Source organism: Jaculus jaculus, chromosome 9, assembly GCF_020740685.1.
Source record: "Jaculus jaculus isolate mJacJac1 chromosome 9, mJacJac1.mat.Y.cur, whole genome shotgun sequence".
Classification (NCBI taxonomy): domain Eukaryota; kingdom Metazoa; phylum Chordata; class Mammalia; order Rodentia; family Dipodidae; genus Jaculus; species Jaculus jaculus.
Window position 1 is genome coordinate 51844769 of NC_059110.1, and position 27874 is coordinate 51872642.

The 27874-nt window shown below is 37.7% G+C and overlaps 1 protein-coding gene and 1 non-coding gene across 2 annotated transcripts in view; one reads left to right on the forward strand and one right to left on the reverse strand.

The window, feature by feature from the left end:
* Ros1 (ROS proto-oncogene 1, receptor tyrosine kinase) overlaps positions 1–27874 on the forward strand; it is a 255231-nt gene that overhangs the window by 113112 nt on the left and 114245 nt on the right. The window contains exons 18-21 of the mRNA XM_004651359.3: positions 3206–3306; positions 12660–12874; positions 13824–14043; positions 14492–14785. Coding sequence (XP_004651416.2) covers positions 3206–3306; positions 12660–12874; positions 13824–14043; positions 14492–14785 — 830 coding nt within the window. The remainder of the gene's footprint in view (positions 1–3205; positions 3307–12659; positions 12875–13823; positions 14044–14491; positions 14786–27874) is intronic.
* Positions 27227–27331, reverse strand: LOC123463887. The gene has a single exon (XR_006639257.1). It is a non-coding gene; the product is annotated as a small nucleolar RNA U13 (small nucleolar RNA).

Below are 27874 nucleotides of genomic sequence, written 5' to 3' on the forward strand. Positions count from 1 at the left end.
TGTTTTGGAGGCAACAGGGACCCTCCCTGGTCAACAACTCACTAGAAGGTATCCCATCCCTGGCACTGAAAATTTTCTAGTAACAATCTATGGCTTCTGAATGTGCCATTATTCAAGAAAGTATATTTTCATATGTCTTAATCAGAATATCTTGTATTTTGTTTGAACCTCCCCAACCCTTCTTTTATACAATCTCTTCCTCTAGCCTTGCTGAGGCCTTTCCCCTCCCTGTAATCTGTTCTTCTACTTACACATATATATAATACCATTCCCTAAAGTCCTTCCCTCTCCTCCCTCCCTTGTAGCCTTTTTCTAGCTTTTGGGCCTCAGTTCACACCCAAGTCTATACATTTGTAGCTAGGTTCCACATATGAGAAAGAACATGCAATGTTTGGCTATATGGGCCTGGGTTACCTCACTTAGTATAATCCTTTCCAGATCCATCCATTTCCCTGTGAATTTTATTCTTCTTTACTGCTGAATAGAACTCCTTTGTGTAAATGTACCAAATCTTTATTATCCATTCATCTGTGGAGCGACATCTAGGTTGGTTCCATTTCCTAGGTATTGTGAATAGAACAGAAATAAACATGGTTGTGCAAGTATCTCTAAGGTAGTGAGAAGAGTCATTAAGTTATATGCCTAGGAGTGCTATAGCTGGATCATATGGTAAATCTATATCTAGCTGTCTTAAGAACCTCCATACTTATTTCCACAATAGCTGTACCAGATTACATTCCCACCAACAGAGTAGAAGGATTCGCCTTTTCCCGCATCCTCACCAACATTTATTGTCATTTGTTTACTTGATGGTAGCCATTCTGATGGGAGAGAGATGGAATTTCAAAGTAGTTTTAATTTGCATTTCTCTGATGGCTAAGGATGTAGAACACATTTTTAGATGTTTATATGCCATCTGTATTTCTTCTGATGAGAACTCTCTTTTTACGTCCATAGTCCATTTTTTAATTGTGTTGTTTGATTTCTTATTGTTCTGTTTTTGAGTTCTTTGTATATTCTGGATATTAATCCTCTGTCAGATGTGTAGCTGGCAAAGGTTTTCCTCCATTCTGTAGGTTGTCTCTGTGCTCTATTCACAGTGTTCTCTGCTGTACAAAAGCTTTGTAATTTCATCCTAGTGGTTGATTAGTGGTTTCATTTTCTGAGCAATTGGGGTTATATTTAAAAAGTCATTACCTATGCCAATACGTTGAAGGGTTCCCCTACCTTTTCCTCTGGCAGTTTCAGAGTTTCAGGGTTGATATTAAGGTCCCTGATCCACTTGGATTTTATTCTTTTTTAAAATGTTTATTTATTTATTTATTTATTTATTTATTTATTTATTTATTTATGTGTGAGAGAGAGAAAGAGAGAGAGAGAGAGAAACAGAGGAAGAGGCAGAGAGAAAAAGAGAAAAATAAGACCATTAATTATATGTTTTTTTGTTTTCTTTTTGAGGTAGGGTCTCACCCTAGCCCAGGCTGGCCTGAAATTCACTATGGAGTCTCAGGGTGGTCTCAAACTCATGGCAATCCTCTATCTCTGCTCCCGAGTGCTGGGATTAAAGGTGTGTGCCACCACATCCGGCTAATTAGTTATATCTTTATGAGACTGTCATTCAGATAATGATTTTTAAGAAGAAAATTAGGAATAGCACATAACAGATGTCAGCAAAGTTTTTGTTAAAGGAAAAATGATTTCAGTTTTGTGGGCCAGTTGGTCTGTGTCATAGTCACTCAACTCTATTGTCGTTCAAAAGCCCGCACATCTTTATTTGCAGAAACAGGCAAGGGAATAGATTTATCTGTGATTTTCCAACCTTTGATTCATTAAACAGTAATATTTAGCAAACTATTTTAAAATTTTTTTGTTTATTTTTATTTATTTATTTGAGAGTGGTAGACAGAGAGAAAGAGGCAGAGAGAGAGAATCGGTGCACCAGGGCCTACAGCCACTGCAAATGAACTCCAGACACATGTGTCCCCTTGTGCATCTGGCTTACATGGGTTCTGGGGAATTGAACCTGGGTCCTTAGGCTTCACAGGTAAATACCTTAACTGCTAAGCCATTTCCCCAGCCCTGGATTTGATTCTTGTACATGACAAAAGACAAGGATCTTTTCTCATCTTTCTATATATAGATATCCAATTTTTCCAGCACCATTTCTTGAAGAGGCTGTCTTTTCTCCAGTGAATATTTTTTGTCAAAAATCACTGTAGCTGCCTGATTAACATCTGGGTCCTCTATTCTGTTTCATTGATTTACATCTCTGTCTTTGTGCCAATACCATGATGTTTTTGTTAACCATGAATTTGTAATATAGCTCAAAATCAGGTATGGTGATACCAATAGCCTTATTTTTGTAGCTCAAAATTGTTTTGGCTATTTGAGGGTTTTTGTGCTTCCAAATGAAATTTATGACTTTTTTTCCTATTCCTGTGAAGAATGCCATTGGAATTTTAATGGGGATTGCATTAAATGTCTAGATTGCTTTTGGTAAGATTGACATTTTCACAATATTGATTCTTCCAATCCAAGAACATATGATGTCTTTCCATTTCCTTGTGTCTTCTGCAATTTCTTGCTTAAAGTTTTAAAGTAAAGTACCTTGTGTTTTAAAGTAAAGTATCTTGGAATCAACTTAATCAAGGAAGTAAAGGATCTCTACAATGAGAACTTTAAAATGCTTTGGTTTTATATATGGAATATTTTTGTTGCATTCTTGTAAAAAGATTAGTAGAATCTCTTTGAAATAAAAGAGATAATTTGTAATTTAAAAAACTTAGTGTATCTCATTGTAACTAACCAAACAAATTACTGATTGTCTCTTCATTCTCATCTAGGAATCTGGGTTTTTAAATAAATAACCACTACAGTTCCTGACATTATGTTGGTTGTGTGGGTCCAAATACCACTACCATATGTATGACAAGTGCTTTATCCATTCAGCCATCTTTCCAGTCCTTGAGCCTGTCTGTCTGTCTGTCTGTCTGTCTGTCTGTCTGTCTATCTATCTATCTATCTATCTATCTATCTATCTATCTATCTATCTATCTATCTATCTATCTATCTTTCCCTCTCTCTGTCATTCTTTTCTTCTTGCTTGCTTGTAGTAAATTGTCCCTAGGGGCTCAAGCATGGTAGGCAAATATTTTACCACTTCATCCTGATTCATTGTCTTTTTCTTACCTTATATTCTGTTTAGGTTATTGCTCTAACTCTAGACCTCAGTGATGGGCTCCTGTATTGGATGGTTCAGGACAGTCATTGTATTCACCTGTATACAGCTATTCTTCGAGGACAGAGGTAAGAAGGTCCCTGGAAGACAGAGAAAGACTTCCCCTCAATTGTAAGTTATACTGCAAGTTGGCAAGATGTCTCAGTGGCTAAAGGTGCTTACTTGTAAATTATATTTCATGCTAATTATACTGCATTCTTCTTTGAATTTCCTTTCCCACTACTCTCTCTATTTCCCCTTTCTAAGCCCCTACCTCCACTGAATCCCTTCTTCTTTCCCACTAGTCTCTTTTCCATTTTGATGTCATCATTTTTTTTTTTGCTCCTATTACACAAGTCTTGTGTAGGTAGTATCAGCCTGTAAAGTCATGAATATCACAGCCGCTTCATATCTAGAAGACAGTATTTTAAAGCACTCCTGTCCTTCCATTGATTCTTATATTTTCCTACCACCTCTTCTGAAATGGACCCTGAGTCTCGGAGGGTGTGATAGAGATGTCTCACTTAGAGCTAACCATGCCACTGTCATTTATTCTCAGTTCTTTGGTGAGTTTTGTGTCCTCTAGTGATCACTGCCATCTGAAAAGAGATGCTTCTCTAACCAAAAATGAGATTATCATTAATATATGGACCTAACTCTAAGAATTTAGAAAGCAGTTTGGTGGATATAACATATCCATTTAGCCAGACAACAGGAGTAGTTTCTCCATTAGGACTTTTAATTAGGTTTTCAGTACCAGGCAGAAATTCCCTCCTGTGGAGCTGACCCCAAGTTCAATCAGAGAGCAGTTGGTTTCCTTATAACAGACATGCCACCATTTTACCAGTTGATATATTTGGTCTGGCTGTCCATCCATAAGACTTTCAGGGCCACAGCTTCATAAATATTTATAAATCATCCAGTATGTCCCAGCCATTCTGTTTGTGGGGAATTCATTATTCATTAAATTATTATTCATTATTCATTAAATTTACTAACCTTTTCAAAGAATTGGCTCTGGTTTTGTTGATGGTCTCTGCTTTTCCTATTTTCTCTCTCATTAATTTCTAACCTTGTATTTAGTACTTTTCTATTAATTTTGGTTGCAATTTTTTGTCATCTTTCTAAAATTTTATTGTATGAAAGTGTGTTTAGTGTGGTTTTGTGCATTCTGGCTTCTTTGGGAGTCCTGTAGGTCTACAAATTTGTCAAACTCAGGAAAAGGCTGGTATATTCTGGAGCTGAGGGTTATTCTTTTAACAATTTTAAATGAATGAAGAAGTAACTCATCAATATTTCATAACAGTAGCAGTTAAAGCTATCATTGTATTACTTTAGTTGTATTACACAAATTTTGTTATATAGTGTTTTATCATCATTGAGGTCATAGTATTTTATGATCTCATTTGCCTTTGATTCATGGGTTTTAAAATTGCATATTTAACCTTAAGTACTTTGGAATTTTAAGATATTTTATTTAATACCATTGTGGACAAAGAACATACTCTCATTTCAATACTTTTCCATTTTTTTCATTTGTTGAGATTCATTTCATGTCCTAAAATGTGCTATAGCATGGTTAATGTTGAGCATGCACTTGAGGAGAATACTTTGATCTGTTTTCTTTGATGCAGGGGAGTAAGATGTCAAATACATAAAAATTTATAGTGCTATTAGAATATTTTATCTATCTGCATTACCTATCACTGAGAAAGAGGTGTAAGCTTCTAGTACCATGCTTATAGATATGCTAGTGGTTCTCCATAGCATTAGCAGGGTGTTTTGTAACTAAAATGCTCATTATTTAATTATAGTTGATTATATTGCTTTTTAATAATAAAATAACCTCATAAACTATGGTAATATTATTCATCTTAAAGATTATTGTGTCAGATGTTAACTTTCCCACAGCACTCTAATGAAGGCGTTGTCTGTACAGACCCAGTTAGAACTCCTTGTTCAGGAATTCATTTCACTTTTCCTTTCACAGTCCATTTAGCAGTGTAGTTGTTTCTAATACCTTTTCAGAATGGCCAGATATCTTCTGAAGGCAGTGATTATCTTATACACTATGTTTCTAATGGCCAACACAAAACCATATACTCCACCTTTATTCAATGAACCATTTCTCCATTGAGTAACCTCTGTTTAATTCCATATACACCTCATGCTTCCTGGAAGGGCCTGTGGTTACAACACTGTATTATTATTATTTTTTTGGCTGAATTTTGATTCAAGTATAGCTTTTCCTGTTGAGGTTTGAAGGGCTTGGAGTACTGGCCTCCTAAAAATGTGGAAGTTTTGCAGAACACAGGAGATAAGAATTGTGGGACTGCTATGGTTGGAATATAAAATGTGCCCCACAGGCCTCATGTTTTTTGAGTCCTTGGTCCTAAGATAGTGACAATTTGGGAAAGTTATGAGATCTTTTGGAGGTGGAGCCTTGCTTGAGGAGGTGTGTCCCTGGGGGCAGGCTTTGGGCTGATAGAGCCTAGTAGCTAGCTCACTCTAAATACTTCCTTCTTGGTGCTGTGGTGATGGATTATCTGCTGTGCTTTCCCCACCATTGATGAAGCTTTCCCTTGAGACTGTAAGCTAAATAAAACATTGTCTCCCATAAACTTCTTCTTCTGGTCAGGCACTTTATCTCAGCAGTAAGAGGTAACTTCAGCAAGGGCCAACCTAGATATGCAGAAGACTAACTTGAGGGGGTCCACCTGCTGTAAACAAAGAACAACCAAGCCAGTGGCAAGTAGGGGTATCTGGATTTTCCCTATGGGGAAAGCTTGGCCCTGAGAGGAAGGTCAACAACAACATCACAAGTAAAGTCCATAGGAACTCAGTGTGTGGATCCAAAAGGGCCAAATACATCCTACTTGATGAGCATCCTTCTGTCTGGAGCTTGGCTCTGTATATCTCAGAGGCTCACTAGAAACCTCTACTGAGAAGTAGAAACAAGGGAAGGTAAGATGTCCCAGCAGCTAAAGGACATTGCTTGCAAAGCCTGTTCATCAGGGTTCAATTCCCCAGCATCCAAATAAAGCCAGAAAGAAATGTAACACATGTACTTGTGATCCAAGTTTGCCTATAATAGGAGGTAAAGCCATGAGAATCTGAAGCTTGCTAACCAGATAGCCCATTGTTCACTTGTAGCCTTCCAATTCAATTGCAGTAGCCATCTCAAGTATGTGGAGCACAGACACTTGGACAAGTAGGTGAAATTCCAAAATTTCACACCTGAATAGGAATGGATAATTATTATCTTATTAGAAAAGGGAATAGTATTATAGTATAGGAGTAGTATTGGTGAATAAATTTCTTTATGAGAATTCATAATCTTTAAAATTCACATTTCCATATATGATGGTTTGTAGTAGTTTCCATTATTTCGAGGAAATATTGAGGAATTTTCTAAAGAACATTTTCATTTGTTGTTTATCTAATATATATTTTTACATACTTTATTTGTAAGATGAGAAAGAGGAGAGAGAAATAGAGAGAGAGAATGGGCACACCAGTGAAGAGTAGCACCTTTAGGGTAGATGCCCAGTAGAGGAGTAGTTGGGTCAGTTGGTAGCTCTGTTTTCATCTTTTAAAATAGTCTCCATATTGACTTCCATAGTGGGTGTACAGCTTTGCATTGTTCACAGAGATAGAAAACATAATCTCAAAGTTTACATAGAATGGCAGAAGGCCTTGAATATCCAAAAATATCCTCAGCAAAAGAAACACTTAGGAGGTATCATCATACCCAATTTAAACAAGGCCATAGTAACAAAAATAGCATGGAACTGGCACAAAAACAGACATATAGACCTTAATTCAATAAACCATGGCTTCTTGATCTTTAACAAAAGAGCCAACAATGTTTGTTGTAGTCAGGTTCACATTGCTGGGAGAAATCACCCAACCAAGAGCAGCTTTGGGGAAAAAGGGATTTATTTTGGCTTATAGATTCAAGGGGATGTCCCATGATGGCAGGAGAAAATGATGCCATGAACAGAGGGTTTAAATCACCCCCTGACCAACACAAGGTGGACAATAGCAACAGGAGAGTGTGTCAAACCCTGGCATGGGGAAACTGGCTAGAACTCCTATAAGCCCACCCCCAGCAATATATCCTCTCCAGGAGATGTTAGTTCCAAAATCTCCATCAGCTGGGAACATAGCACTCACTACACCTAAGTCTTTTGGGGGCACCTGAATCAAACCACCACATTCTACCCCTGGCCCCCATAAACTGATAACCATCTGTGATATAAAATACAATGCATTCAGTCCAACTTTAAAAGCCACCATAGTTTTTATTAATCCCAGTGGTGTTATAATATCCTCATAGTCTTCACTGCAGAGATGCCTGCTCAACCATGTTTATAGCTTCTCAACTCACAATAGCTAAAAACTGAGATCAATCCATATGCCCATCATTTGATGATTGGATAGTGAAGATATGGTATATACACACAATTGAATTCTTCTCAGGAGTAAGGAAAAATGATACAATGAAATTTATAGAAAAATGGACAACCTTGAAGCAGATCATACTCACACAGCCCAGGAAGACTAACACTGCATGTTCTTCATCATCGTTAGTTCCTAATCTGGAACAGTCTAAGTTGCAGGCATACCTGACAGACAGCTCGAGGTTAAGATAACAAGGATGGAAGATTTTTAGGGAAGGGGAATAGTAGGATGGAGGAGATACATACAAAACTAAATTCAAAATGAATTTGTGCATAGAAATCTTTCTTCTGGATTGGAGACCAAATAATACAACCCTCAAGAGGAGTATTCAGGGATCATTGGGTAAGAAGGGTCCTGGAAAAGGTGGTATGAAGTCAAACCCTAAAACATTTGGTGATTTCTTTAAATCCAAATACCAGAAATTGGTTACAACACACATTGAGCTGTCTTCTGAGAGGCCTACAAGGTCCCCTAAACAAATCTAATCTAATCTAATTTATCTAAACTAATCAAAAGTAAACTAATCAAAGCACTTGATTACTCAGATGAGGTAAAATACCATATTACTGAAGATACCACATGTTTCTGATAGAGAACATGGAAAGACCCAGCTGGAATATGGAAGGAAGCCAGTTCCCAGATCATCTGCCTATATAGTGCTGGAAAGCACTCGATTCCACAGGACCTATGTAAGCCAGATGCATAAGGTGGCACATGTGTCTGGAGTTCGTTTACAGTGGCTGAAAGCCCTGGTGTGCCCATTCTCCCCACCTTCTCTCTCCCCCTGCTTCTTTCTCTCGCCCAAATAAATAAATAATAAAATATTTTTTAAAAATTTAGCAAAGTAGAAATTCCGTACCTGTGGAGCACACAACACTAAAGTCAACTTAAAACATACCCACCACGGCTCAGGGAATTTTACAGAGGGGGTGGAAATATTGCAAGGGCCACAGAGTGGAAGGCAAAGTCCAGAGGCACTGTGTTCCATTATGATTGACTCATCATTCACATCTCATAACCCACGACACCATGGTGAATCCCAGCAATCCCACTGAGGGTAACCCCTGTGGGATGAGGCCAGGGATGAGGGAAATGATAGTACTAATACATGATGTGTCCATCCAAACTTTCTACTTAGAAAAAAAAGTTTTGGTAGAAATCGGAGGTAAATTCATCTGGGTCTGGACTGTTTTAGTTGGGAGGCTTTTGGTTATTCTTTCAATATTTTTAGATGTTATGGCTCTATTCAGGCAATTTACCTCTTGGTAGGTGATATCAGTCCAGAAACTCATCCAGTTTTTCCATATTTTCCAATTTTGTGGAATATAGACTTTTGAAACATATCATGATTCTCCCAATTTCAGTGGTATCTGTTGTAACACCTTTTTCTCTTTAATTTTGTTGATCCGAGTCTTCTCTTTTTTATTTCAATCAATTTGCCAGGAGTTCATTAATTATGTTTTTTAATAACTAACTCTTTGCCTGTTTCATCACTTTTTAAAATTTTTTTCTTCATTTCTGATTCACTGATTTCAGATACTGACTACTTCTTTCCATTTGGTACTTTGGGGTTTGTATTGTTCTTATTTTGCCAAAGCCTTCAGATGGATTATTAGTTATTTACTTGAGGTCTTTGTATTTCAGTAATGCAGGCATTTAATGATATAAATTTCTCTCTTAATTGTGTTATATAAGTTTTTGTATGTTGTATTTGCATTATCATTTAGTTCTAGTACTTATTTGATTTCCTTTTTGATTTCTTCCTTAACCCATTCATTGTTCAATAGTGTGTTATTAAATCTTCAGTAGTTAGTACATTTTCTGTTGTTTCTTTTACTGCTTTTGATTTATAGACTTAATGCTAAAAATCCTGAATATAATACAGGGCATTATGTCAAGCCCTAACATATGATCTCTATCTGAGATGGTTCCATGAGAGGCTGATAAGAATGTGTCTTCTGTAGAGTTTGGGTGAAATGTTCTGTAGATGTCTATTAAGACCATTTGATCTATGGTGTTTAGTTCCATTATTTTTGTTGTGTTTAGATGATCTATCTATTGACAGTTGGTATTAAAGCCTCCCATTATTATTGTGATGGGATTTATTTCTGAATTAATGTCTTGAATTTGCTTTATAAAATTTGGTGCACATGTGTTTGGTGCACATAAATTTATGATTCTCTTGTTGAATTGTTCCCTTGATGAGTATGAAATGGCCTTTATTTTAAAAATTACTTTAAAGTCTATTTTGTTAGATAGTGGTATAGCCACAACTATTTCTTATCTATATTTGCTTGGAATATCTTTCTCTATCCCTTCACCCTAAGGTTGTTTCTGTATTAGTGGTAAGGTTGGCTTTTGTTTGTATTTTATGTTATTGACAGCTTCCAAAAATACATCTTATCATAATCATAATTCCCTCCCACCACCCAACCTTTACACCTTCCAAATCCTCTCTGTATTGAATCCCTTCTTTCTAACTAACATTGCTTTTGTTTTGATGTCATCATGTTTTCCTGCTATTATGCAGGTTTTGTGTATGTAGTGTCAGCCATTGTGAGGTCATGAATGTTCATGACCATTTTGGAAGACAGTATTTTAAATACTCCTCCTCTCCCTTTAACTGTTACATTATTTCTACCACAATGGGCTCTGAGGCTTGGAATGTGTAATAGAAATGTTTTGCTTAGTGCTGAACACTTCTCAACATTTTTAATGTTTTCATTGGAGGCTTCCACTATGAGACTAGGCAGTCTTGGTGAGGACATCTTTCCTTGGTTTCTTTCATCATTTGTTTTGCATTGGGATTTGCCCATCTCAAGATAGTCCCATTGTCTTGCTAAGAATGTAGCAATAGCAGCTCTTGTTGAGCTTGTCTTGAGTGGCCTGGTCAGTCTGGATTGATGTGGGTGTGGTATGGCAGTCTATCTGTAGGTTTAGGGTAGGCAGACTTGAATCTGAGCAGTACCTTCTTGTGTGCCTAGTCTCCAGGCCCATCTGTGCTAGACCCTGGGAGGCTGGCCTACTCAATGACCAGGCTATGGAGTATGATAAGGTTCAAACTCCTTACTCTGGGAGGCACAGGCATGCATTCAGACAGGCAGGCAGGAGAGTGAAGTCAGAACTAAATGGGGCTCTTTCCTAATTCCAGCAAGTGAAGCTGTTGGAGAGATTTGAAGTTTGTGGTGGTTTGAGTGTAAAATATTATCTATAGTTTCATGTGTGTGTGGTTAAGTCTTATATTCATTTCCCAGATGGTGAAGCCTTTTGTAGGTGGAACATTCCTGGAGGATATCTGTCATGGGGGCAGTTTTATTAGTTTATTAGTTCAGCACTACTGGGTGTTTCAGTTGCCTTCTTGTTGCTGGGACAAAGCCCTCAACCAGAAGTAGATGATGGGAAGAAAGATTTTTATTTTGGCTTCTAGTCTTCCCTGTAGGGGAAGATTCATAATAGGAGGAGAAAGTATGGTATGAGCAACAGCAGGAAACAGCCAAGTTTTGGAAAGGAGATGCTGGCTAAATCACCTATGAGCCTGTCCTTAGAAACCCACTTCCTCCAGCTGGGGACCAAGCATTCAGAACACCTGAGTGGGGGAGGGGAATCTGATTCAAACCATCATACACTCTTTTTGCCTCCTACAAGCTGATATGAAAAGATATGGTGCTCTACTGTCTTGCTATGCTTTCCTTGACATGATGAGACTTCTCAAAACTGTGAGCTCAAATAAACACTTTCTTTTCATAAGATGCTGCTGATTGGGTGTCTTGTCAAGGAGGAAAAGGAAACAACTATGAAGCTGTTTAGATTAGAAGGATGCCCATCCCAGTCAGTGTCAGAGTTTACAACACACTATTAATAACAAAGCTATTAGATGTCTTTATGAACTGAATTTCTCATGACCACCACACTCAGGAAGAGTTGTCAGTCCTGTGTAAATACTCTTGAATAAATTCTTTGGTTTTAGGGTGTCTTTTTTTTTTTTTTCAAATCCTTTGGATATTGTGGTGGTTTGAGTATAAAATATTCCCTGTAGATGCATGTATTTGAGTACTTAATCCTGTTGGTGGCACTGGTTGAGAAATTTGTGGAGCTTGGTGCTTTTGAGCTTTCTACTTCCTCCCTGTTTGGTGAAGATGTGATGCCAGCTGTCTTTTCATGCTATGCTTTGCGCCCCCCCCCCCCCATGAAAGAAACGTCATTCAAGATTGTAAGTTGAGATAAACCCTTTTGTCCCATAAACTACTTCTGTTGAGGTATTTTGTCCCAGCAATAAGAAACAAGCTGCTGTATATTTAGTTAATTATTTTATCTTCTTCTTTCTTCTCCTCCACTTACATACCCTTACCTCCCCTCTTCTTCTTCTCTTTTTCTCATATGTTACCTATATCAGAATCCTTATTCTTGCCATCTCCAGTGTTGGTTACTGTATTGTCCTTGGTTTGTCTCATAGCTCTTCTGCTGTGCATCTATGAGCTGTCCTTGAGCCTTTTGTATCCTGGTTTAATTTCTGGATGGTAATTGTATTTCTAAATCCTGTAAGCACCTTGCTTTGGGTTGTTTGTTCTCCTGCCACTGCAAGTATTGAAGGAGCACATGCAATAAACTATAGATGTGAATCTGCTCATGAAGTAGTAAGAGTTCACACTGTGACTTTGAGTTAGCACATTACCAAGCTCACAAGTATTTGTGAGCAAGCACCTTTAACTTCTTAGCCATTCCCCCAGTCCACATGTATTTGTTAAAAACTGGAACTTGTATATACACTTGTAATTGAAATTCCATGCTAATAAGAAATTTTGTTTTATACTTTAAGAAAAATATTAAAATCAATTTAATATGAAATAAAAATACTGAAAATTGTGGCATTTTATGTACACAAACACATATTTATAAATGTAAAGTTTCATGAATAATTATATCTGCCAACACTCTTCCACTCTAGAGTCACACACTAATTGTTGTTATATTTTAGCAGCACTGTGGGTGTTACTATCACAGAAATTGCATTCTGGAGCACTTCCGAAATTTCTCAAAATGCACTGATGTACTATAGTGGTCGGCTCTTCTGGATCAATGGCTTTAAGATTATCACAGCTCAGGAAATTGGTCAGAAAAGCAGTGTATCCATTTCGGAACCAGCTGGATTTAATCAATTCATAATTATTCAAAGATCTCTCAAGCCTCTAACAGGTATAATTTCTTTTAAAGAATTTATTATATATGTATATTTTCAAGGCAGAAAGGCAGATACAAAGAATGGGCATAGCAAGGGCTCCAGCCACTGCAAACAGACTCCAGATGCATGTGCCACTTTTTATATCGGGCTTATGTGGGTAATGGGGAATCAAACCTAGGTTATTAGGCTTTTCAGGAAAACACTTTTAACTGCTAAGCCATCTCTCCAGCTCCTAGGTACAATATTTTATTTATGCCTATTTACCTTTCCCCTTCTGTTAAACAAATATTTAGATTGATATTTTTTTCTTAAAAATTATGTTGTAAGAAGAAAATATTAGAAGGCCTTTATTGTCTTGTTTGCAAAAACTTCATATAAACCCAAATTTATAGCTTGATAAAGTTTTTGCAAAAAGATAATTTTCGCCAGGCATGGTGGCACATACCTTTAATCCCAGCACTCGAGAGGCAGAAGTAGGAAGATCACTATGAGTTCAAGAACACCCTGAGACTAAACCAAAAAAAAAAAAAAAAAAAAAACAGCAACAACAACAAAAAAACCCCAAGATTATTTTCAAGATTTTTTTAAAGGAAAAGAAATTTCAGACTTATTTTAATTACTTATTTACTTTTTCTTTTGGTTTGCTTTTCTCTCATCCAAGCACAATCAGGCCCAAGCCTGCTTAGCTTCTAAGATCAGACATGCTCAGATGTATGGTTGTAGGCTGTTTTTGTTTTTCTGAGATAAAGTTTCCTGTAGCCCAGACTGGCCTAGAATGTGTTTTGTAGCTGAGACTATTCTTTAACCTCCTATCTTCTTGACTCTCTGTTCCAAGTGCTAAGATTGAAGGTTGTGCTAGCATACCCAACTTCAGCTCTAGTTATTAGAAATTTCTGTTGCTTTTTCACTATCCTATGCTTATCTTACTTCTATTTCTTTCTTTCTCTTTTTTCCATTTCTTAGGGAACTTTTCTTCTACCCTTAAGGTCATTCCTGGTTCTGTTCAAGAGTCTTCTTTTAGGATTGAAGGACGAGCTTCAAGTTTTCAAATCCTGTGGAATGCTCCTTCTGAAGTGGATTGGGGTATAGTTTTATACAGTGTGGAATTTAGTGCTCATTCTAAGGTATATTCAACTACTATTTCCAATACAGAACATCTTTATCAGTCTATATATAATGAATTGTACTTTTTTCATTAGTCAAATCCATCTATTTTGTTGTTTTCATAGCATCTGATTACTAAGGTTATTCCTGAGAACACTTGGATATAGCAAGTCCAACTGCTTTGTTGATACACTTTAATTGGTCTATCTCTACTACACTGAAATTATCAAAAACTTTCATTTTATAAGTGAACAAAATTGTGGATAGTTGAGTTAATTATAAATGAACTCAAGGTTATTATAGCCCAATGCTTTAGTTGTTAGCACATTTATTTTAAAAAATCATTGGGAAATACTGTGTGTGACCTCCTCTTTCTGCAAAGAAGGCTATTTGCTATTTGTATGCATCCACTCCCAAGGCTGCATTTTCCCCCTCATTGTTATTAGTGGCTGGTCTTTATTAGAAACTAGTATTTGAGATTATGTATTTTCTTCATTAAGTTGGAAGTACTGTTCTTCTCCTTATAGTCGCTTGTATTGGACAGAAGTCTCCAATTTGGGCCACCAGATGTTCTACTGCAGCATTATTAACCATACCTTGCACCAAGTTCTACAACCCATGTCTGCAAACCAACAAAATGGAAGAAGACAATGTTATTGTAATGTAACTGAAGCTGAGTTAAGTGGGGCAATGGCTATTGATACCTCTGACTTAGAGAAACCTTGGATATACTTTACCAAAGGGCAAGAAATCTGGGTCATGGATCTGGAAGGATGCCAGTGCTGGACAGTTATCATAGTGCCCGTCTTGCTAGGTAATATGTGCACATACGTCTTTTTTTTTTTTTTTTTTTTTGATACAAGGCCACATGTTGCCCAGGATAGCCTCAAACTTGCTGTGTAGGTGAGGAGGACCTTGAATTTATGGTTCTATTGTCTCTACCTCCTAAGTGGAGGGATTACAGGCATGCTCTAGACTAGTTTTATGTGGTGCTGGGGCCTTTCAAACTCAGGGTGACCTGCACACTAGTCAAGCACTCTACCAGCTAAGACAATCTTCAAACCTATGTTTTCATTTGTAACGGCAACCTCTCTGATCTATTACAAAGAGTTTTACTGGGATAGAGATAAATCTTACCTTGAAAATCCAAAAAGGGAGAGGGGCTTGCATTCCACATATACTCCAAAGAAAATTCATGTATGTTTGCTCTGGACTATACCAAGTTTGTTTCTAGGATGCAAACCACATTGCTTCTAGTAAAATTGCATGTGTACTTTATTTACTTAATTTTCTCAATTGTGAATATTTTATTTTAAAATTAACAATGAAGTTACCATTTAATGAAATGGGTATTATAGTATAAGCATGTTATTAAATGCATTTAGTCTTTAAAATGTCTGGGTGAGGTAGGTACTGGTATCCTCATCTCATAGATGAGAAAACTGAGGTAGTAACTAGTCAAATGACCATAGCTACAGTAGTTAAATTAGGTCTAACTACAGCATCTACAACCTTATTGGCACACAATTTCATTCCTGATTTGACTCTACTTTCAGCATGAGTTGGTCAGTCCTTGTGGAGCCCAGATAATGAAATTTACAAGTTTACAGGAGAAATGTTTGAAAGTTTAAAGTAATTAGGAATAACTTCCGTTGAGAAAAAACACATTGTAAATATCCCCATATCCTTAAATGTTTCTCCTCATTGCATAACATGGTAATCACCAACCATATATGGTGGTTTAAAGTTAAATGAATTAAATTTGAATATTAAATACTTAATCCCTTATCCATACTATGTACATGTAAGTACTCAAAAGTCATGAGTGGCTATTGGTTACTGTATTGCACAATGCACCACTGAAAGCTTGGAGAATGCTGGATGATAACACAAAATCTTTAAATTGCAAATGTGTGTGTTATAATTGTACATTTGTTTTTTTTTTAAGTTCCCCAGCACCTTTAAAAATTAATTCCTATGTATCCTTAATAGGCTTACCAGTAGAGTGAATGTTTTGAACTTCTCTTAGGAAAATTACTTGTTTCTGTTAAGTTTGTGACTTTTGAAATATTTATCTGGTATTTCACCTATGTGAGTATCATTGAATCAGTAACGATTATAATCATTCTGAAGTATAATATTGTCCCATTCTTTCACATTTTCTGTGTTTCTTTGTTGTGATTTGCACAGTGGTTAGTTTGGATTACTTCTGGTTTTATTTGGGAATCTTCTTACTGAGCAGTATACTCTTTTTTTTTTTTAAATTTTTATTTATTTATTTATTTGAGAGACAGACACAGAGAGAAAGACAGATAGAAGGAGAGAGAGAGAGAATGGGCACGCCAGGGCTTCCAGCCTCTGCAAATGAACTCCAGATGCGTGCACCCCCTTGTGCATCTGGCTAATGTGGGACCTGGGGAACCGAGCCTCAAACCGGGGTCCTTAGGCTTCACAGGCAAGCGCTTAACCACTAAGCCATCTCTCCAGCCCCTGAGCAGTATACTCTTGAGAGACCAATCCTCAATAATGCTCAGAGATGAAAAAACAAATTCTGTAGCAGTGACAAAATAAACCTATACAAGATTAGAAATTCACTTACCTTTTATTAGAGCCCATGAATGTATTGTAAGTGATCATAAATACAAAAATAACAAATGAAGAGCATGCCATGAATTTAGAATTTATTTAGTATAAATAAGAAAATAGTAAACAAGTGAGACAAAGAAAGTATCAAGGGAAAGGAGAAAGTAGAGTAGAAACATGATTTAATAAGTGAAAGGAAAAAGAAGGAGGAGCAGAGAAGAATGTACAAGTGTTCTAGTTTGGCTATCACTTCCAAGTGCTTTGGGAGTGTAGGAAGTACCCACCGCACTGAGATCTGGATAGGCAGAGGGCCTGTCTTCATGCTTTCATAATACCTTAAGTTTTAAGCTCCCTGTGAGAACAATGCTCTTTAAAGGGGCTCTACAACAGTGAAGGGCAGGTAGGTGGCTCCAGAGCTTGACCTACCTCTGACCTCAGGCTCAGGGCTGATGAACTCCCCTGTTCAGTTGATGACTCAATTGATGAAATCAGTTCCATGCCATCAAGGTTGGGCCATCTTCATTGAGCCAACCAAGCCTCCAGCACTTTTCATTCAGCCCTCCCACCCTGCACAACTGCCTTCAGGGCTGTCACTTGCTATGAGGCTGTAGCAGGTTAAATTCAGGCTTGCTAACTTATGGTTCTTCCCTTTATCCTAGCACCCAGCTGATTTTCAAACAGCAGGATCCCTCTTAAGTTGGTGCATAACCCCAACTCTATGAGTCATATAGGGTGACAGAATGGGATTCCTCATCACTGCTCATACATTTCTTAGAGGAATAACTTACTGTCTCATCAAAATGTGCAATGGAATTTGTTGTCTTGAGGGTAGACCTGTGCTGGTATAATTCAAGTTTCCCCCATAAACTTATTTGTTCTGAATGCTAGGTTCTCAGCTGGTGGAAATTTGGAAATTAAAGCCTTCTGTAGGCAGTGAATTGTTAGTGAATTGTTGGGGCAGGCTTATGTGTGATAGCTTTCTTTTGCTAGTGTTTGACACACTCTTCTGTTGTTGTCCACTTGATGTTGACCAGGAGGTGATGTCTACCATGCCATTGTTTTCCCCTGCCATATGGAGCTTCCCCTTGAGTCTGGAAGCCAAAATAAATCCCTTTTTATTATATAATCTGTTCTTGGTCAGGGGTTTCTGCCAGCAACAGTAAAGTTGGTACTGAGAAGTGGTGTCATTGCTGCTAGAAACCTGATTGCATGGCTTTTGGCCTTTGAAACTGACTTGCAGGAGGCCTGTGAAAGGATTTGAAACCTTGGCCTCAGAGATATCTTGCAGTACTGTAAGTATAGCATGATGGACCATTATTATCAGAGTTGAAAGACCTGAATGCAATAAGAACTATGGACAATGAGGTTTGGCTTATTATGGTGATAAAAAAGCTTTGCCTGGACTGGGATAAAGGCAGTTGTGTGAGAGGCTTGCTGTTATGGTCATGTCCTGAGAACTTGTGCAGAGTTGCATTGCACAGAAATGGACTGGTGTAAGGAGAGGGGCATGATGCATAAATGAAATTTTGCCTGTTCAGCTGCAATTGTATAAGAGATTGCAACCATTGAGATTGGGCCAGCTGACCTGCATTGGGACAACATGAAGAATGCCGACTCTTTTGAAGGGGCCTAAATGCTGAAGGGGTGTCCTGTTTTTCAAAGTCTGCTTTATTCCCCCTTGGATTAACATGTTGGAAGCCCACCTGGTATTATGGAGTATAGCAAATGTAGGAAAGAGTAGGTTATTGAATTTGCAACACAGTTTTGTGTTTTGGAAGTGGCTATATGCAATGTGAAGCAGGTTTGTTGATTTAACTGTATGGAACCCAATGGAGCAATAAGTATGAACTGTGTGGTTGCAGTGCAATGAAGATGCCAGGACTGTGAGATGGTTGTCAGGGAGAGCTGCTGGCGCCAGATGAAGTTTTTTGAAACTAAGAGTAGCTTAGCTGTAGGGTGGAATTGAAACTGCAGAGGTTTGTCAATAGTTAGAATTGACTAGAGATTTATCACTGACTAGAGCTGTTGAACTTGTAGCTACAGAGTTTGATGTTCACCCTGTTTAAATCTTGTATTTGTTTAATATTTCTTTGCTAGGCCCATCTTTGCTAGGTCATCTTTTGCAATGCGAATGTTTATTCTGTGCCATTATGGGTTTCTTGGGGGTATTTATTTTTTGTATTATGGTTGATTTAAAATATCTTGGACTGAGGTGGAGAGGTTGCTTAGTGGTTAAGGCACTTGTCTGCAAAGCCAAAGGACCCAGGTTCAACCCCCAGGACTCACGTAAGCCAGATGCAGATGAGGGCACATGCATCTGGAGTTTGTTTGCAGTGGCTGGTGCCTGCTGTGCACATTCTCTCTCTCTCTCTCTCTCTCTCTCTCTCTCTCCCTGCCTATTTCTGTATCTCTCTCTCAAATAAATAAATAAATAAAAATAAAAGTAGTAAAGTATCTTGGACTGAATGCATTGTGTTTTATATCATGTATGCATATTAGTGTACCAGGGCCAGGGGCAGAATGTGGTGGTTTGATTCAGGTGTTCCCATAAACTTAGATGTTCTGAATGCTAGGTCCTCAGTTGGTGGCAATTTGGGAATTGGAGCCTCCTGGAGGCAGTGTATTGTTGGGGGCGGGCTTATGGGTGTTATAGACAGCTTCCTCTTGCCAGTGTTTGGCACATTCTCCTATTGCTGTTGTCTGTCAGATGTTAGCCAGGAGGTGTTGTCCACTCTTTACTCATGCCATGGTTTTCCCCCACTATCATGGAGCTTCCCCTTGAGTCTTTAAGTCAAAATAAACCTTTTTTTTTCCTCCATAAGCTGCTCTTGGTCTTGTGTTTTCTGCCAGCAGTGAGAACCTGACTGCAACAGGTTGCCAGCCTCTTTTCTGAGAAGTCTGGCTTACCTTTTCTTTTGGAGGGTGTATATGTGTCTGTGATGTGAATGCAAGTGTGTATGCATGTTTTTCTGTATGTGGGTACACATTTGTATGCACACATATGAAGGCCAGAGATAGACATCAGGTGGCCTCCTCAGTTACTCTACAACTTAAAAAAAATATGTATTTATTTCCATGTGTGTGGCACACCAGGATGACTTGCTATAAATATATGTCCAGCTTTATGTGAGTGGCTGGGGACTTGAACCTGGGTCAGCAGGCTTTGTAAGCAATCACCTTTATCTACTGAGCTTTATCCCAAGCCTGTCCACCTTATTTAAAAAAACATTTTTACTTATTTGCTGAGAGATAGAGAGAGAGCATAAGAGCTTACCAGGACCTCTTGCTGCTAAGAAACAAACTCCAGATATATATACTTTGTGTATCTGGCTTTATGTGGGTACTTGGGAATTGAGCTAGACAGACTTTGCAAGCAAGTGTCAAGTGTCTTAACCAATACCCCTCTCCCCAGGCCCTCCACCATGTTTTTTTTTTTTTTTTTTTTTTTTTTTTTTTTTTTTTTAAATTTTTATTAACATTTTCCATGATTATAAAATATATCCCATGGTAATTCCCTCCCTCCCCACCCCCACACTTTCCCGTTTGAAATTCCATTCTCAATCATATTACCTCCCCATTACAATCATTGTAATTACATATATACAATATCAACCTATTAAGTATCCTCCTCCCTTCCTTTCTCCACCCTTTATGTCTCCTTTTCAACTTCCACCATGTTTTTTGAGACAAGTTTTCTCACTGAAGCTAGAGCTTACAAGTTTGCCTAGATAAGCTAACAAGCTTTAGGGAATTGCCAGTCTCTGCTTCCCAGCACTGGAATAACAGGTACCTGCCACCATGGCCAATATTTTGAATGGTTTCTGAATCTGAACTGGTCCTCATGCATCTGCAGCATGCATGTCAAGTACTGAGTCATCTCCCCAGCCCTAGCTGGCATCTTTGATGGTTCTTTTGCATCCACTCCACAACTGAAGGGGCTGGCGCCTTTTTCTCAGCACTTTGCAGTTATACTACCACTGCCTATGTGACTTTCTGAAGCTCTTCTATTTCTCTATTTGGAGCAGAGTCTTTTTTCTTACATTGACTCTTCCTTCAGTGGGTATAGGAGGCAGCTTCTAGTCTGCTATCTTTCTGAGCTGATTTTGAAAAGAATTCTACTAAGTCTGTGTATAGTATACCTTGTTTTTGATACCTGGCATATTTCTTCATTCCTGCCGTTGATACCTAGACCCTTGTCTTGCCTTTAGCAAGAGTTCTGTTAGGCTAGTTTAACAAGAGTCTCTGGGTCTTTGGTATCTCTTCTTGATAATTCTCCATCCAGTGACTCCTTAATTCTATTTTTTTAAAATTTAATTTATTAGTTTTCTTTTCAGTAAATACAGGCAGTTTGGTACCATTGTTTAGGTTCATCCATGATCTACCCCCTCCCATTGGACTCTCCTTGTTGATGTAAATGGGTCATGCATTGTGGAGTTAGCCCACAGTTATTGGTTTGATAAATGTCTCTGCATATCATGACCCAACATGTGACTCTGACATTCTTTCCCCCACCCTCTTCTGCAAAATTTCCCTGAGCCATGTTGGGTTCATTTTTGGTCTGCTTCAGTGCTGAGGTGTTGGGGGCCTCTGAGGCTCTGGCTCTCTGATTTGGTAGGAGTTGATTTTTCTCTGTGTTGGTCTCCTTCCCCTTTGTGCTAGTATCCAGTTCATCAGGAAAACATCACCCTTGCTTGTTTTGCCAATTGTCCTTAGTTTCAGTCAGGCCCCTTTTGAGATATGTTGGGGCAGCTCTGTCCTTAGGATCGACATCTATCTGAAAAAGAGAAGCAGATTCTCCAACGAAGAGTAAGTTAGCACCTGGAAAATTGAGATATCAATTACTTTTTTGATAGAGAGTTTGATAGGTGTAGGCCCTCTTGTACCCCATGATTCATGGTAGCTTGATATTGGAGAGTGGGCTTGTGTTTGGATATCATTCTGACTTATTTCCCAGCTCTAGCTATGGGTCTCATACCACTGAGGGGATCAGTTAGCCAAATCAAGAGCAGTTGGTTCCCCACCATGGCTTTGTGCCACTATTGCACTTGTGTGGGCATCACAACAGGTTATTTGTTGCTAATTAGGTTAGACAATGAGTTGCTTGGACAGATATTGGTCATTTCCCCCAGTGGCCCATGTAGCACCTTTTGGCACTAGACACACTGACTGTCTGGGGACTGACTCTCTCCTGGCTTCCAGCCATGCCATTCCATTTTATGTGTCATCTGCGTATGGAGTCTTCAGCTATAGGGTCTTACCACTGGCCTTTGGTGGGTCATCAAGTACTGACCTTATCTCTAGAATTTACAAAGAACTCAAAAGTCTAAACAATAAGAAGTCAATTTATACAGTTAATTTTAGGCCTGAATTTAAGGTTTTGTTTCCTTTGTATATCAACCCATTTCCTGATTCCGTTGTGAGGTGTTTGTTTGATCTAGAATTGATCTTATTAGTGGTAGAGATGATCATGGGTGACCTATGAATTTGATAAGGAGGTTTAATGTGAGTTCATTCAAAACCATGGGTAAAAATATTGAGCAAGGTCTTGAGCCCTCTACCTGTTATCTGTTGTTGATGGGTTTGAATTGTTTGATTTGAAGTCAAGGAGGCAGGTTTTCAGCCTGGGCTTTTCCCTTAGCTAGCTTTGTACCATTAAGTAGATTATTTTAGCTTTGGTTTCCACTTCCATAAAATGAAGCTTATAATACTATTTACTCTGAGTTGACTGGATGCAAAAATAAAATGAGAAAATTCATCATGAAGCCAAATGGCATAAAATAAAAGCATTTCCATATAGAAAAGTAGAATAAGTAACAATTTAGCATTTATAGTATAGGAAAATAACTTCATATATTATTTATTTTAAATTTTTATTAAGAATGCTAATGTATAAACATGGTGTATTTTGACCATATTCCTGTCCTGTTATCTACTTTAGTCCACTTCCCCCTGCCCCTAATTCTATTGAGGACCCTCCTCTTTGGTTAGTCCTTCCTGTGTTTTGTTGTCTTATTCATTTTGTCCTCCTTATCAAAATATTGGTGGGTTCAGAATAGTTCAGGTCTTGTGGGGGTATTGGTGACCACTGTGGGTCATGAGTGTACCAGTTGGTTCATGTTGAGAGTACAGTGCCCCAAATATACCTAGGCATGCTCTGGCTCTTACATTCTCTTTTCCCTCTTTCACAATCTTCCCTGGGCTTTGGAGAACATGGTATAAATTCCCTTTAGTGTTGAGTTTTTAACAGTCTCTTATTTTCTGTTTTGATGGGTTTTGAGTCTCTTCAGTGTCCACTGCTATCTCTATGGAGAAGCTTCTCTGGATAATAGTGACAGCAGCACTCATATTCTTTCTGAGGCTCTCTATGCAATGTTGCCTGAGCCCAGGTGGGTGTGATAGGGAGGATGCATCCTAGGGCTAAGCATTGGACTGTCTCTTATTGTCATTTTGATGAGATTTTGATCTCCCAGGCATTCACTGTTATCTGTAAAAAGGTCTAAGGTCTTCTAAGCCCTGTGTTTTGACTTGCTTCTTAGTACCATTCTTGAATTCCATTCCTCAGAGCAAGCTTCACAAGAACAGTTATACCTATAACTTATGCTTCAGTATTGCATGTATTAGAGCATCTGACCTGGCTGTTTGATTTTGTAGCTTGCAGGATCGAATGCTTGCTCACACTGTTGGTGACTTTTATCTCCCAGCAGTTTGCATAATACTTTCCATCACTATGACAGCTAGTCAGCAAGGAAGTAGCTTCCATCTCAGTTCTAGCTTGATTTCTCAGTAGCCTGTACCACATCTGTTTTGTCTTTAGCAATATAGTCTTACTAACTAGTTCTGGTGGGTAACCAAGTGCTTTGGCAATGGCCTCCATTGTTTTAGGGACTTCCCAGAACAATAACTCAATATGTGTGTGGATAGGTTGGGGAGACTCATATCTAGCACTGGGTTTTATCTGTAACAACCAATGGGTTACGAGTAAAGCTAGCTCTTCCTCAGTAGGATCCATCTGCCCAAATTCTTTCTTTCTTTTTAAAAAATAAATTATATATTTTAGTTAGCTAACAAAGTAGTACTTCTTATAGTACTTATTCATATCATCTTTGGTTTTCTGAGACACTTCCCTATCCCCTCCTTCCCTTTACTTTGTCTCTCCTTAGATCTTTCTACCCCCAAATTGTGTTCCTGCACTTGCCCATCTGCTATCCCCTCCCATAATCCTTGCCTGCTTTTCCTGTCTATAGACCTCATTCTAGTTTTCTGAGCACTACTACTCTTATACAAATCAAACTATTTCAAGTTAGGATCTTCTTATAAGAGAAAATATGCAATATTTGCCCTTCAGAGTTTGGATTGCCTCAGTATGATTCTTTTTCCCAGATATACCAATTTTCCTGCAAATTTTGTAATTCCATTTTGTTTTGTTTTTTCAAGGTAGGGTCTTGCTGTAGCCCAGGCTGACCTGGAATTCACTATGTAGTCTCAGACTGGCCTCAAACTCATGACAATTCCCCTGTCTCTGGCTCCCAAATGCTGGGATTAAAGGTGTGTACCACCATTCTTGGCTTGTAATTCCATTTTTATTTACAGTTGAACTGAACTCTATTGTGTATAGGTACCACATCATCATTATTTACTCATCATTTGATGGGCATGTAGCTATTTCCTAGCTCTTGTAAATAGGGCACAACCACATATGGCTGAGCAAGTATCTCTGTAGTAAAACATTGTCTTTAGGTTATATGTCCAGGGGTGGTATGCCTGGGTCATATGGTTGTCTATTATTATTATTATCATTTTTATTTTTAAAAATTATTTATTTGAGAGTGACAGACACAGAGAGAAAGACAGATAGAGGGAGAGAGAGAATGGGTGTGCCAGGGCTTCCAGCCTCTGCAAATGAACTCCAGATGCATGCGCCCCCTTGTGCATCTGGCTAACATGGGACCTGGGGAACCGAGCCTCGAACCGGGGTCCTTAGGCTTCACAGGCAAATGTTTAACCGCTAAGCCATCTCTCCAGCCCTATTATTATTTTTTGATAAACCTTCATACAGTTTTCTATAGTGGCTGTACCAGTTTATATTTACCACAGCAGTGAATAAGGGTTCCTCTTTACCCAGCACTGGTTGCCATTTGGCTTTTTAATGGTAGCCATTCTGACCAGAGTGAGATGGAATTTCAAAGTAGTTTTAATTTGCATTTTCCTGGGGTCTAAAGATAGTTTATTAGCCACTTATATTTCTTCCTTTGAGAACTTTTTGTTCAGTACTCTGCCCAATTTTTTGAGTGCTTAGATTTTTTTCATTGTTTAGGTTTTTTGTATTTTTTTAAAATTATTTATTTATTTATTTATTTATTTGAGAGTGACAGGCACAGAGAGAAAGACAGATAGAGGGAGAGAGAGAGAATGGGTGCTCCAGGGCTTCCAGCCTCTGCAAACGAACTCCAGACTTGTGCACCCCCTTGTGCATCTGGCTAACGTAGGACCTGGGGAATCGAGCCTCGAACCGGGGTCCTTAGGCATGCGCTTAACCGCTAAGCCATCTCTCCAGCCCTTTTGTGTTTTTTATATATTCTAGATATTAAACATCTATTGGATATATATCTGGTGAATATTTTTTTCTATTGATGATTTTCTTAACTGAACAACAGCATTTTGGTTTCATGAGAGCCCACTGGTTGAGTGTTTAACTAATTCTGTGGGCTACTGAGGTCTTATTCAGAAAATCTCCAAATGCCTATATCTTAAAGTGTTCTTCCTTCATTTATTCTAATTGTTTCAGACTTTCAGACTTATATTGAGGTATTTGATTCATTTGGAATTGATATTTGTGCACTGTGAGATAATACGGTCTATATTCATTCTTCTAAATGTAGTTATCCAGTACCACAGAACCATTTGATAAAGATGCTGTCCTTTTCTTGTGTGTGTGTTTTAAACTCTGTCAAATATCAGGAGGCTGTATACACTTTCATTTATACCTGGATCTTCTATTCTATTTCACTGATCCTTGTCTGTTTTTGTGCCAGCACCATGCTGTATTTATTACTATGACTTTGTAGTATATCTTGCTGATATTACCGTTAGTATTCTTTTTGAGGGCATTTTTGACTGTGGTCTTTTGTGCTTCCATATGAGTTTTACAATTTTTTTTTCTATTTCTGTGAAGAGTGGTGCTAGAATTGTAATTGGAATTTCATTGAATCTATGTATCTGAATATTGCTTTTGGTAGGAAGGCCATTTTCATACTAATTCTTCTGATCCATGAGCATGGGAGATCTTTCCATCTTCTTTTGTCTTCTTCATTTTTCTTCAGTGTTTTAATATTTTCATTTTAGAGTTCATTAGGTTCCTTGTTTAGGGGAAGTCCAGGTTTTTAAACTTATTGTGGCTCTTGTTAATGGGGCTATTTCCATGATTTCTTTCTCAGTATGCTTTTCATTTGTATGTAAGATGGCTATTACTTTTTGTGTTTTAATTTTATATCCTGCTAGTTTGCTGAAAGTATTCATCAGCTGTAGACATTTTTAGTGACCTCTTTAAGGTCTTTAGTATAGAATCATATCATCTGCAAATAAGGGTAGTTTGTTTTATTTCTAAAATATAACACTGTTATTTCTTTCTTTTATCTTGTTGCTTGAGCTAAGACTTAAGTACTATGTAAAATAGCAATGGGGAGAGTGAACACCTTTGTCTTCTCTCAGATCTTTGTGGGAATGCTTCAAAGTTTTCCCCTTTTAGGTTCACATTGGTTTTAGGCTTGTCATATGAAGTTTTTATAATATTGATATATTGTCCCTCTATTTCTAGTTATTCTAACTTTTATTTATGATGGATGTTATATTTTGTTGAAGGCCCTTTCTGTATCTTTGAAGTTATTTTGTGATTTATGTCCTTAAGTCTATTTATATGATGTTTTGTATTTATTGATTTCAGTATGTTGAACCATCCCAGCATTTCAGGAATGAAATCTACTTCATTGATGTGGATGATACTTTTGATGTATTCTTCAATTAAATTTTCAAGAAATTTATTAAGAATTTCATATCTAAGTTCATTAGAGATATTGGTCTATATTTTTCTTTCTCAGTCTGGTTTTGCTGGAGAACTTCCTCATTTTCAAATTAATAAGATAACTTAAGAAGCAAGGGTTTCAGTAGAGAGAGGTGTGCCAGGGCCTCCAGACACTGCAAATAAATTTCCAATGCATGTGCCACCTTGTGCATCTGGCTTATGTGGGTACTGGGGTTCAGTTCTTAGGCTTCATAGGCTTAACTGGTAAGCTATCTCTAGCCCATGGGAGGCATTTAATTACTACTCCCATCTCATTACTTGTTATACTCTAAAATATTTAACTTTTCTGAGGTTAACTTTGGTCACTCATATGTGTCAAGAAATTCATCCATTTCCACCAGATTTTCTACTTTGGTGGAATATGTGTTTTTGAAATATGTCCTTATGATTCTCTAGACTTTAGTGGCATCTGTTGTAATAGCTCCAATTGTATCTCTAATCTTGTTGGTTAGGGTCATCTCTCTTTCTTTTTATCAGTTTGTCTAGGGGTTTATCAATTTTATTTATTTTTTCAAGCAACCAGATCTTCATTCCATAAATGTTTTAATTTTTTTCTTCATATCCAATTCACTGATTTTTTAAAAATTTTTTTTATTTTTCACGTCAGATGGGTTATGTGCCAGAGCGTAACAAGGTTTAGTGGGAGGCACATGTCACGCAAGAGCATGAACACCCAATCATCACGCTTATGAACCAATAAAAGGATCTGATTTCTTTTTTGATCTCATTTCTTTCTGTCTGGTGCTTTTGGGTTTGTATTGTTTTTGCTTTCCTAAAGCACATGGATTGTTATTTGTTTTTTAATTTAGGATCATTCCATTTTTGGTACTGTAGGCATTATGAGCCATAAATTTCCTTCTTAGGATTGCTTTCATTGTGTCTTGTAAGTTTTGGCATGTTGTGTTTTTATTCTCATTCTCATTCAACTGCAAGAAGTTTTTGATTTCCTTCTTGATGTATGCTCTTCAATCTCCCACAGTTTGTATGTTTTCTGTTGCTTCCTTTTTTGATTGCTTGCTTTATTGTACTATGGTCAGAGGTAATACAAGGAATTATGTCAACGTTGTTGAAGTTGTGGAGATATGGTGTTGTTTAGTTCCATTGTTTCTCTATTTTCTGTTTAGATGATCTATTGACAATAGTGAAGTATTCAAGTGGCCTACTTTTACTTTGTTGGAATATATTTCTGATTTATTGTTCAATATATTTTTCCCTTATTAAAATTTATGCAACTGCCTTTGTCACATAT